Source organism: Marmota flaviventris, chromosome 5, assembly GCF_047511675.1.
Source record: "Marmota flaviventris isolate mMarFla1 chromosome 5, mMarFla1.hap1, whole genome shotgun sequence".
Taxonomy (NCBI): Eukaryota; Metazoa; Chordata; class Mammalia; order Rodentia; family Sciuridae; genus Marmota; species Marmota flaviventris.
Window position 1 is genome coordinate 13,473,333 of NC_092502.1, and position 13,184 is coordinate 13,486,516.

The window sequence follows — 13,184 nt, forward strand, 5'->3', positions numbered from 1 at the left end:
TTCATGAAGCAGATGTAATATTTCTGTGAAGGATTTGGTGATGTTTTCACTACATCACATTGGAGGGCTTATGAGGTCAACTGGCCTCGTTATTGTTGGTGCTAATTTCACCACCCATGTAAAGTGGTGGCTGCTAATTTCCAATGGAAAAGTGCATTTTACCCTCTGAAGTTAGAAAGTAATTTGGGGGGTAATACTTTAGGACCATGTAAACATCCTGCCCAATAGGAAGCCTTGTTTTATGTACGTCTGCTCCTTTTCCAACAGTGGAACTTGGGGACGGGGTGGGGAGGAAACCTCTTTATCTCTTTAAACCTAAGTTTCACTAGAAGCAATAATATCTCCTTTCCAGGATGGTGGTAATGATAACACTAGGCATTGAGTTCATGTGTGAAAGCCCTAGCCCTAAAATGATGGTATTTGGAGGTGAGGCTCAGGAAGATAATCAGGTTTTGATGAAGTCATGAGGGTAGGGCTGCCATCATAGGATAGTGACTTTACAAGAAGAAACAGAGAGTGAGCTGTCACCTTCTCTTTCAGTCATGTGCAGGAATAGGGAGAAGACTGCCGTCAGCAAGCCCAGAGAGCCTGGACCAGCACCTGACCACACCAGCCCCTTTGTAGCAGATGTCCAGCCTCCAGAGCTGCAAGGAAAAAAATGTCTGTTGCGTAAGCCCCTGGTCCTTGGTCTGTGGTATTTTGTTATGGCAGCCCAGGCTAAGACAGATTCACAGCAGTCTCTAGAACATTACCTGACCCAGAAATGGCTAATGAATGCAATGTAGTTCTTCTCTGTCATCTTTGAGATTCTAGAAGTTTTCCTGAGTGGCCAAGGAAAAGGGCAGGGCTGGGACCGCGAGCAACACATCATGGTTTGGCCCACCCTGCTAGCAGAATGAACTTTCCAGAACAAGGGCTTCACACAGGACCAGTGACCAGTGACCCAACCAAGCCAGAGCCACCCTGAAACCCTGGATTCAGGCTGGTCCCCAAGGCCACACTGAATGTGTTGGGGGAAATGACAAAATGAAACTTACTGCTGTGACTCACCATGAAGACCCTGGGAACAGCATTGATCCTAAACCTTAGTTTCCTTATCTGTTAAAGGGAGATGTGAATTAAGCTTGAATTAATGCTTGAACTGTGCTTGGGTTGTACAGAACTGTCATGAAGATGGAATAAAACAGTCCTTCTTCAAGGACAAGGAGGAGTTGCCTTGCAAATTGATCAGACTGTAGTGGAGTGCTGGTGTGTAATGAGTGCTCAGCAAGCACAGAAATATTTGGTTATTTAAAAATAGTGTAAGAGACAAAAAGGTCATTGTGATCCTGGACAGCTACCAATCTGGTAACTCCCAGCCCTGGGAAAGAAAGACAAAGGGGATACTGGCCTACCTGCTTCCCTCCTGGGGACACTAGGGTAAATAGGGAAGGTAGGAGCCCTGCCCTTGTAAAGCCTCCTTACAGTGGGAGCAGACGTGTTAGAAACCCACAACGAGAAAGATCCACAGAGCCACGACGAGGCCATGGTGGGGAAGGGGGCCCCCCTTTTTTGGTAAGTACTGAGGATGGAACCCATGGCTTTGATCATGCTAAGCAAGCACTCTACCACCAAACTACATCCCTAGCCCTTTTTATTTTACTTTGAGACAGGGTTTTCTCAGTTGCCCAGGCAGCTTCGAACTTGCAATCTTCTTGCCTCAGCTTCCTGAGCAGCTGGGGTTACAGGCACGTTAGCCTGCCCATCAGGAAGGGGGCTTTTGACAGAGTTGTCAGAGCAAACCTCTCAGAGGCAAGGGCCTGAGGATGAGGCTTCAAGGACAAGGAGGAGTTGCCTTGCAAGTCGATCAAGAGAAAAGCCTCCTAGGAAGGGAAACAGCAAATGCAAAGACTCGGATGTGGAGCTTGCAGGACAGAGCAGGAGGCAGACTGAGGGCATAGGACGGGGGTGGGAGCAAAGTGGTGCATCTCATCCGAGTGATGAACACAGGAGAGGAGGCCGGGTTGCAGCAGAGCCTGATCACATAGGGCTCTGTGGGCCTCGGGAGGACTGGAGGCTGTTTGCTGGTTTTCCCATTGCAATATACATAACGAATATTTTAATGATGTTTCAATGTACTGTTCATGGCATTAAGTACATGCCCATTGTTGGAAGATACTGCCATCCATCACTACTATCTCAAGAACTTTGTCATCTTCACAAACCAAAACTCCTCTCTCTGCTCCCCACCTCCCGTAGCCACTCACGGGTTTTAAACAAGGAGATGCACAATCCGGGTGGCATTCTAAGATGGTCACAGGAAATGGAATACAATCCAATGTAAATGGTCAATGAATCGCAGCGAGCACAGGTTAGGAGCAGGAGGAGTAGTGGAGAGGAGGGTGGTTTAAATGAGGAGTGAGGATGGAGAAAGACAGGCAGATTTCAGACGTACTGAGAAGCAATGGTGGCAGCACGAAGCATGGCCATTCCTGGCAGGTACTGGCAGAGCGGGGATAGTGGGAGGTACTCACAGCTGACCTGGGAGCCCAGCTTGTGCTCCCAGACGGCATGTAGCTGCTGATACTCCTGCTGCGCGAGCTCCAGGCGCTGCTGCTTCACCTGGTAGATCTCCTTTTGTGCACTCAGAGCCTCCTGGGCCACCACCAGGTAATCCTTCAGCATGTGCTCCTGCTCCCGCCGCCATTGTACCCGGGGATCCTCAATCTGAGTGGTTTCTGGAACAGAACCCAGAGATCCTAAGTCAGCATCTGAGAAATAAAGGTTGGGTTAGTCGCCTGTGGAATCTTCACCACCAGAAAACAAAGGCAAAAGGCATAGAAACTCACAATAAATGTAAATGGGTTAAAATCTCTAAATGACAAAGCCTCCATTTGGATTAGTCACATAAATAGAAAATAAACCAACAGAGGTTTTGTCAATCTCCACACTAAACGTCAATCTCTGTCTGAGAACAGCCGGAAGGAAAAGCAAGCTGGAGTTCTAAGCAAGACACAGAGGCCCAAGGGCATCACAGACGGTCAAGGTCATCTGTTTCAGTGAAGAGTAAAGGAAAGGAATAACTATGTCAGAGAATATGGAGAAATAGAAACTCTATAGCTTGATAGAAATATAAATTACAACAGTCTTACTAGAGGGCTACCTGACCATGCAAATTAGGAGTCTTAAAAAAGTTAATAAACTTGACCAATCATTCGTTCTATAATAATTTATCATAAAAATGATTCTTAAAATCCAAGCAAAGATGCATTTGTACAAAATCATGATAATAAGCATCAAGTACATCCTTCACGTTTACTTTCTATAAAGCATTGTTCTAGGAACTTCATATGTATTTACTTCTTCAATCCCTATACTAACTTATAAAGTAGATTCTTTTCCTATCCCCATTATACAAAAAAGAAAAATATGGCACAGAGAGGCTAATTAACTTGCTCAAGGTTATATAGGAAATAACTGCTTGAATAAAGATGTTCTACTTACATAGCACAGTATAATGCAGCCACTAATAATAATGCCTTTGAAGGAAAATTAACAAAATGCAAATGTGCTTCTGATATAAAAGTAAATGGAAATGAACCTGCAAACTGAATAAATAATTTTGTATTTATCAAAATAAAATAAATATATACATTCTCAAAATGATTAGGAGGATAAAACAAAATCTTAACAACCAACTGGGAAGTAGGTTATTTTTTTTTAGGCTTTTTAAAACAGGTGTATAACAAACATGAACAATGAAAATCCAAAACATTAAAAGGGTTGATGTTCTTTCAATGCAGCTGTACTAGGCATGAAGGCTCACAACTGCACTCAGGAGGCTAGGGAAGGAGGATCACAAGTTTGAGGCCAGCCTCAGCAATCTATTGAGACCTTGCCTCAAAATAAAATTTTAAAAAGGGCTGGGGATGTAGGTTAGAGGTAGAGTGCTTGCCTCACCTGCACAATGCCCTGGGTTCTATGCCCAGGACTGCAAAAAAAAAAAAAAAAGACAAAACCCTTCTGCCTAGCAGACAAGAAGCAGGCAAAGGATTATCAAAGAATCCTCAGTTATCTCCTGTTGTCGGGAGAAGAGATCGTACAATCATGCCACCTAGTAACCAGCCTGTAGGCAGGCTTTTGCTTAGCCCAGAGTATTAGTAATTTTGAACTGATTATGAAAAAGTAAAAATAAGGAGATACATTCATTAAAATCTTCATTTGAAACTTTTCTGGGTCATTCAGAAGATCTGTCCATCTTGGGATCACAATTGGCCACTGGCCCCAGCACTCCGTTCTTCTACACCAGGTCTGCTGTATTCATTTATGTCACGTGCCTCTGAGGACATATGAGTCTGTGCCTCCTAATCTAGGCCCTCCAGCTCCCTTCCTCTGAGGGTCCATGAGCATCTCCAGTGAAGGAGGGAAGGATCAAAGAAACAGAGGGCCAGGTTCGCATTCCTGCCACAAAGGCTGTGTTCCCAGGGGCAGGTGGCTCAACCTCTCTGAATCTACTTCTGCACCTGTTAAGAGAAGAATAATGGACTCTCATCACTGTTCCCAAGAAAACTGTGAGGCACCTTGTCCAGGTTCAGCAAGCAAACCATGGTGAAAGGAAAACCAAACTCCTGCCTCGGGCCAGCCTTCCGGGTGTCTGTGACTGGCTATTCTGCAAGCTCTTCCTCCTCCCTCTGAGAAGGAAAATAGGTGTGAAGATTGCAGACAGGGACTGGAGAATTGCTTTTCATGAGGACAGCTTTACGTCCCTTCAACCAGACAAGAGGGAGGAGCCAGCCAGAGAGGGAGAAGGAGGGGAGGAAGAGGAAGAAGAAGAAGAAAAAGAAGGAGAAAGAAGGGCTGGGGTTGTAGCTCAGTGGTAGAGCACTTGCCTAGCATATGTGAGGCACTGGGTTCAATCTTCAGCATCACATAAAAATAAATAAATAAAAATAAAGGTATTGCGTCCATCTTCAACTAAAAAAATATTTAAAAAAAAAAAGAAGGAGAAAGAAGAAGAAAAAGGAGGAGAACGAGAAGAAAAATGAAGAAAGAAAAAAGATGAAGAAGAGAAAAAGGAAGAGGAGGAAGAGAAACAGGAGGAGGAGGGGCGTGTGCAGTGGTGGGCGGCAGGGTGGCTGGGTAGGAGACTGTGGCTTTCCTGCAGGGACTAACCCACTGGCACAGGCCACAGAAAAGAAGCTTGGTGTGTCTTGGCCAGGCTCAAGATGTGTTTTAAGTCTGTCAATTGTTCTTCCCGGTACTGGGGATGGGACCCAGGGCCGTGTGGCTCTAGGTAGCTGCTCTACCACAGTGCTACGCCTGGCTCTGAGAATTAAATTTTAACCTTCAGAGCTAGGGGTTTGCTCGGTGGTAGAGTGCTTGTCTCGTCTGTGCAAGGCCCTGGATTTAATAGGCTGTGCTACAAAAAGAAATACATGCATAGTTCTCATTGAAAAAAAATGATTAAAAAGATACGAAAAAGAAAAATTCTACAATTCTACCATTACAAAGTTACAAAGTAAAGAAGTGAGAGTTTCCATCACTCCAACACTAACAGAGGGTGCCCCCTCATTACTAAAAATCCTTGTTTATGATATGCAAAGTTATCTGTACACAAATAAGTAAATAATATAAAGTTATATTTACTGCAACATGATCCATGTCAGATATAATGATCATCAACTTGCTTTCACCTCCAGGAGATGTATCATGTTCTTTATAGGTGTATGATCTTTTAAAGATCTGCATAGTACTCCACGGTATGGTATGAGGTTTTATTGAACCAGACCTCCATTGGGAAACATCTGGATTCTTTTGAGGTCTTTTACAATTAATAGTACAGTGATGAGCCTTAAAAACGTACTTCTATGAATCTGTGCTGATTCTGAAGGGCAGATTTCTTAAAAGAGGAAGACTATGCATCTTTTAAATTTGAGTAGATACTACCAAACTACCTTCTCAAAGGTTCTGCTAATTTCTATACTCAAAAATCCACCTATGAAAGCCCTTTTCCCCAATTCTCAAAAAATCGCTGAGCCTCCTCTAGTGAGTGATTTGGGGTCTTCACTGCACATTGGAATCAGCTAACGAGTTTCCTGCAACAAAATCAGGCCCAAACCCTGCCCCAGAACTCTTCAATCAGAATAGGGCACGGGGACCTTCCACAGGGCTAGGATGTAGCTCAGCGGTAGAGCACTTGCCTAGCATGCACCAGGCCCTGGGTTCCATCCCCAGCACCAAAGAGAACTGTTAAACTCTGCAGCCCGGGCCCCACACCTGGACAGACCACAGGGCCACCTCTGGAGGTGGGAACAAGGTGATGGTGGTTTATGAAGTTCCCCAGACAATTCCCATGTGGCCAAAGGTGAGGACCAGTGTGCAAGAGATGACAACACCAAGGGACCCACAGTCACTGAGGCTGGCAGGGGGAAGCTGAGCTCTGGGCAAGGCCACCTGCTAGAAGCTGGATGGAATGTGGGTCCCCAGACAGGTACCCTCCATCACAGCTGGGTGGGTCCTCCTTGGGATGCTCTGGTTGGAGTCTGGGAGTCCACATTTCTTTTGGCCTCAGACCTAAACTCTGCTCCTTGGAATACAAAGGTATGTGGGTCCTTTAACTGACAGCCTGGCCTGGCTTTCCTACCATTTGTGGTAGCCCCTCCTCTCCCCTGTAGTGTAAACCAAAACAGATGCTTAGGTGCACAAACAGACAAACACAACACATACTCACACCAGAACACTGGTCTTCAACCTGGCTACACAGTGGAACTACCCTGAGATGTCTATAAAATTGGTGTGCAGTATGAAGTAGGAATCAATGTGTGGTTTAAATAAACTCCAACCGAGGCACAGTTTACACACGACGAAGTGGTTTAAGGTGTGCAGTTTAACAAATGCATACATCCTAAACCACCACTTCAAAAAATCATTTTTAGATTTCCTTTAGCCCAAGACACCCCTGTGCTCTTTCCTAGTCAATCCTCTCCATCCCCCGCCCCCACCATCCCCCTTCCAGTTTTAGACCTTGACAATAGACAAACTCGTTCAGCAGATGTTCTGGGTCTTGCTTCTTTGGACCAGCATCAGGATTTTGAGATTCATTTCTGTCATAGCTTCAGCTGTCCCTTTCTTGCTATTGCAATTGTCAATTTTTAAGTCATTCAACGAGTATGTGGTGGTACCTCATGGTAGCTTTAATTTGTATTTCCCTGAAACCAACAATGTAAAGCACAATTTTATGTGCCGATTGGTTATGTGCATTTCTTCATTAGGAAGTGCAAAAATATCTTTTGCCTTTTTTTTTTTTTTTTTTAATTGGCTTGCTGGGCTTAGCATCAGGTTATAGGAGCTCTGTATAAGAGTCAGAGAGATATATTATAAACATTTTCTCCTCATCTGTGGCTTCCCTTTTCAGTTTTTCTCTTGAAAAACAGAGGTTTTAAGTTGATGAAACTCAATTTACTAATTGTTCTTTTTTGGTAAGTCCTTTTTGTAACTTGTCCCCAGTAAAAACAAACAAAAACAACAAAACCTTTGGCTACCATAAAATCTTGCAAATTTTCTCCTGTGTTTACTTCTCCATGCGTTAGTGTTTACATTGCCCATTTTGAGTTTACTTTCCTATATGGCATGAGGCAGCAATAAAGTGCAGGTGTATTTTTTTATTGTTTCCATGTGGATACCAGTTGTACCAGCAACTGCTGAAAAGACCATCCTTGAAGGGCACTGACTTTTTAAAAGCTGCCTCAAAGGTCATGTCACATGCTGTTAGTGCTGAGCTGGTCACTGTTAAGGGGTCCCTCCCTTAGCCTTGCCCTTCTGCCACCACTGTTCTTCCTCAAGTCTATCTCACCAAAAGAGGTGACCTGGAGAGACTTTTAGAGATCACCATAGCCAACTATTCTTCATTTGCTTTTATAAATTTTAAAATTTGGGGGGAGTACTGGGGACTGAACTCAGGGGCACTCAACCAAAGAGCTACAACCCCAACCCTATTCGGTATTTTATTTAGAGACAGGGTCTCGCTGAGTTGCCTAGCACCTCGCTATTGCTGAGGCTGGCTTTGAACTCTTGATCCTCCTGCCTCAGCCTCCAGAGTTGCTGGGATTATAGGCGTGGGCTACTGCGCCCAGCCCGGCTTGCTTTTATTGAAGTTATACAACAACTTAATAATTCAGCAGCCTGAAAACTTTCCTTCCTAAACCGTCACGTCCCCATCCCTTTCTCCCTCATATCCCTCTGCCCGGGAGAAAGCTACTTCCAATAGGAGCTGGGCTGGCTCAGTAAAGTTGTGGTTGAGAAGCACTCCTCCCCATCTCTGCCCAAGCGCCACACCTCTGCACGTGCTGCTGGCACGTGGGAGTACCACACTCCTGAGCTGTGTGCCCACCGGCCTCCTACACACGCACTGCAAACACACCCACAAGGCAACAGCACTGTATTTTCCAAAAGCTATAACAATAACAACAAAAGCAACTGTCTTAAAACAGCCGAACATCTGGAAAACATTCAACACTGGCACCACACAGGCCAAACCTATGATCAACTAATCAAAAAAAAAAAAAAAAATCAAAAGAAATGAAGACAGCCCCATTCTGAGGAAGGCGGGAGGAAACCAGCACACTTACAACTTGTGGTACAGTGGGCTGATGGGAGCTTTTGAGAAGACTCATTAATCAAGGGAGACATCCCAAAGTCCCTAAAGTGTTATAACCTTTGACTTCATTATTCTATTCGGTCATCCCTTGGTTTCCTCAGGGCATTGATTCCAGGACCTCCAAGGATACTAAAATATATGGGTGCTCAAGTCCTTACATGAAATGGGGTGAGCCAGGCATGGTGGCACATGCCTACTGTATTCCCAGTGGCTTGGGATCCTAAGGCAGGGGGATTGCAAGTTCAATGCCAGCCTCAGCAACTTTGCTAGATCCTTTTCAACTGTCTCTAAATAAAAGACTTTTTTAAAGAAAGGGCTAGGGTTGTAGCTCAGTGATTAAGAACCCCCCCACACCAAAAAAAATTAAAATAAACTGGGGTAGTATTTATATGCAACATATGTGCATGAATCTGTATGCTTTATGTCACTTCTAGACTGCAATACCTAGCAAATGTAAATGCCATGTAAGGAACTGTCACACTGGGTTGTTTGGGGAACAGTGACAAGGAAAAAAGAATGTGGATGTTCAGTACAGAAGCAATGCTTTTTTCAAATAGTTTCAATCCAAGGCTCGTTGAACCCACAAATGCAGAACCTGTGGATACAGTACTCAGAAAACACATCATTAGAAAAATTATAGAGAGAAAAACAATATAAAGATTCCCTACTTTTAACAAGTAAAAGGGGCAAAACCATCTGGCGGCCCTCTGCCAATGTCCTCGCCCCTGGTCCTCACTCACTGTGTGGACACTGCCCTGCTCACTGACTCCTGAATGAACTAAGTGTGATCACACCTTGCAGCTTCGCTCTCTAGTCTGAATGGCTACCTGACTTCTTTCTAGCTCAGATCTCCTGGTCTCAACAAGCTCTTCTTTCCTGAAGATCATATTTCTTACTGTCATTGGCCACCGTCACCACAATCCCTCCCTGACCACCCCAGTCACACACTTGACCCCACATTCTTTCCCCATCGTACAAAAGATTTTCTAACATACTACATCATCTGTTCATTCAGTTTATTTTCTGTCTCTTTTGCCAAAAATGAAACCTCTATAAGAGAAAAGATCTTTGTCACTTTACACTCCTGTGTATTCCCAGCTCCCAGAAAACGTGCTCAATAAATATTTGCTAAATGAATGAAAGTTAGATGGTAAATTTATGAGTAAACTGTTGTTTGATTAAGCTGATCTATAACTCTGTGTGTGTGTGTGTTATTGGGAATTGAACCCAGGGATGCTTACCCACTGAGCCACATCCCAAGCCCCTTCTTGTATTTTAGCTAAATTCATATCAATGGCTCCATTGGCAGAAGTGGTTTCCTCTACCCTGTGACATCACCTGCATACCAAAAGAGAGCTCACAGCCTCACAGCTAGTAAAACTACCACGCAGAATTATTCCAGTTTGTGGTGCCTTTAATCACCCCTCCCTGCATACACCCTGTGTCTGCCTTCAGCCCCTCAAGGATACATTCACCATGGCCTGCTATTCCTTGCTTCCTTCCATCTCTCCAGCAACTCCCAGAAGCACCTTAAAATCCCACTCCTGCCATGAGATTTTAATGAGGGGGATGCTCTCAGCAATTAGAAGCAGGAAAGGGCTGATTAAGGCTCTGTACAGCGGTACAGCAGCGTTTAACCCGACAGCCCAAGCAGCCCGCCGAGCGCTAACCTCATTCCCCACACACACTCAATTAGGCATATTTACTTCTCATTATCCAGGACGCAATCCTGAGTGCTAATAAAGACCTCTGCTACCCCCAACAATGCAATTAATGCCATTAGCTGTCTCTCAGAAACTCTTATACACTTTGGTACCCACCACAGTCTGCTCATTCATCCACCTCGTGCATTCATGCACGCATGCCCTCTTCTATTTAATAAAAGTCAAGGCCACACCTACTATGCATCTCACCAGGCAAAGGATTGGGGCTCAGGAAATGAATGGGACAGTCACCATACTAGGAGAACTTGCAATGACAGGTAAATGAAACTCAGAAGCACGACCCCACTCTCCAGCCCCAGAAAAGCCCCAGTTCAGCCACCGTTTTGCTCTGAGTCTTGAGCAGCCGATTACCACCTCTAGGTCCTATGTATAAGATGAGGACAGTCATTGTAACATCCCCTGGGGTAACTGGGGGATTAAAGGAGATAATAATGGCTGTGGAGCGCCTACCATTGTGCATGGCACAGAGCATGCGCTCCATAAACAGGTGCCCTAAGGAGCTGGTGCCCTACTCTTCAGACTTTGCCAGGCATATCCCACCCACTGCAGTCCCGTCTCCTCTTGCCTGAAAGAGGAGGGAATCCGAAAGAGAATCCTATCGTTTCGATAACCAAGAGCAAATCAGGAAAATCCTTTTCCTCTGAACACATGGACAAATGGGGCAGCAGACTGAGAAGGACAGGGATGCTCTTGGCTAAGGGGGCTGCACAGTGAATGAAACCCAGACACACGTGGGCTCTCCGGCTGGAGAACTGTTCTCCACATTCTACCACCTGTCAGACAAGCTTCCATCATCGTCCCAGAAACAGAGACACAAGGAATCTTTGTACTGGGGACCACAGATATGAAGTGAGGGTGGGCTGGCTGGCACAGTGGGCCAGAGACACAGACACACGCAGACCAATCTACTATGGTCATATGTATGTACGAGCTGCTCAGAATTTTCTAGGGCTCTGGCTTCTCCAAAACTGTCTGTCAATGACAATGACACATCTACTTTTTTTAGGGAGGGAGGCAAGATGCACATAAATCTATATATGTGAAAAAAAGAATATATGCATGTATACATACATACACACAATCACATAGGATCAGGAAATGTCTGAAATGATACACAAGAAACTGTTAGCAGTGGCGGCCTCTATAAAATCGAGGAGGTGGACGACAAGAGGAGTTTTACATTTGATGCAAAATTCTTCTAAACTGTTGTTTTTCATGAGCATATATTATCTATCTATAGCCACACTGACATCTCTATCTACGTCTTCATAAAACAAAACACAATCTGGCGTGGAGAATGTCTGCTGTGGCTCTTCCAGATTTGGAGGGGGTGGGCGTGGGGAGGGAGCTGGATGAGGAGGGGAGGCAGGACGGCGGGGAACTTACTGGTGTTGTGGTCTATGAAGTAATCTCCAACTTGTGGGTCATACGCCTCTTCCCATCCCAGTGGCAGCTCATCACTAATGCAGTCAGCAAAGGTGAGCGGTTTGGTGTACCTGGCAAGGGAGAGGAGAAACAGACTCCATCAGCCTAGAGTCCCCCAAGCTCCTGCGACCTGCTGCTCCTCAGGGCTGGCCCAACAGACCCAGAAGTTCTGCACTGTTATGCCACCAGCTCCGCCCTCTCCCTTGTTCTGGGAAGGTGACCATATTCTGCGGCAGCATCAGACAAGGTCACCCTGGGAAGGAGGCCATCTTGAGCCCTGGCTTTGGTAGGGGCCTGAGCCAGTCACCTTCCTACTCTGGGCCTCGATTCCCACATCTCTAACTGAGGGTCTGCAGGATGGAGCTCTAAGGTCAAGTCTTGGCTTTTTGGCTTGGACTCCAGTCATCTCTGGCCTTCCCACCTGTAACTTGCTGGCCACCCGGTCTCCAGTCTTTACCCTGGCTCTCTCCTGTGTTTGCTGTGCCCACTTGCCCTGCAAAAAGCTGGCTTACCACAGCATCTAGAACAGAAGATGCTCCACCCCTGTGAGCTGGGCCAGGGAGAAGTATTTATTTGCTGATTGCAATGGTTCCCAACTGTCTGTACCCACTGCTGTCCCTCCCTAGACAAGCCCAGTTAAACTTATCTTTTGGCAATAACTACACTCTCCGTCCCATCTCATGGAGAGGAAGTGGTGGTGATCTTAGTGGCTAAATCAAATAGGCAAATCACCCAACTAAACCAACAAAGGCTTGTGAAGCCTGGAAAACTATTACAAACCATTTATCGAGTATTTTCATCAGATCACGGGGAACCAGGAATCCAGGCACATGGGACTCAGCAGGAGTGGCTGCTTTAGATAGCCACTTTGGTTTCTTCCCATTGCTGCCTCTGCCTAACACACTTATTCTAATATTCCCTACTTCCTCCCCTTCGCTTCTGGAGGCCCTGGGGGCTCTGCTTTGTACTCTTTCTACAGATTGGCAAACTGAGGCACAGTGGTAGAGAATCAGAATGAATTTGGAGGGAAACTGTTAAGATGCACATTAAAAACGTTACCTGAAGAGTTATCTGGGTATAAGGATTTGGATGCAATTTAAATATTTTTCTTTTTTCTTAAAACTAAATCCCCTGTAATGTTCGTACATTAATTATAATTAAAATATTGAACAATGGCTCAGTCCAGGCTTAGAAAGCATGTTATATATCTTCATGTTCCCTGACTGGTCATAGGCGCTCTCACTTGATTCTACCAACTACAGAGAACCACGTCATGTGCTTACTAAACACCAGGCCTCCTGAAGCTCCACTGCTAGATTCCAAGACCTAAGCTTTGCTAATAAATATTAATAAGATAGACTGAGCCTCAGAACTGTCTGGAAAATGAACCCAGTAACCCT

The 13,184-nt window shown here is 45.1% G+C and overlaps 1 protein-coding gene across 2 annotated transcripts in view; it reads right to left on the reverse strand.

The window, feature by feature from the left end:
* Wwc1 (WW and C2 domain containing 1) overlaps nucleotides 1-13,184 on the reverse strand; it is a 143,408-nt gene that overhangs the window by 67,402 nt on the left and 62,822 nt on the right. For both annotated transcript variants that reach the window (XM_027938752.2, XM_027938753.2), the window contains exons 2-3: nucleotides 11,746-11,855; nucleotides 2,514-2,717 (exon numbers count right to left, since the gene is read on the reverse strand). In XM_027938752.2, coding sequence (XP_027794553.2) covers nucleotides 2,514-2,717; nucleotides 11,746-11,855 — 314 coding nt within the window. The remainder of the gene's footprint in view (nucleotides 1-2,513; nucleotides 2,718-11,745; nucleotides 11,856-13,184) is intronic.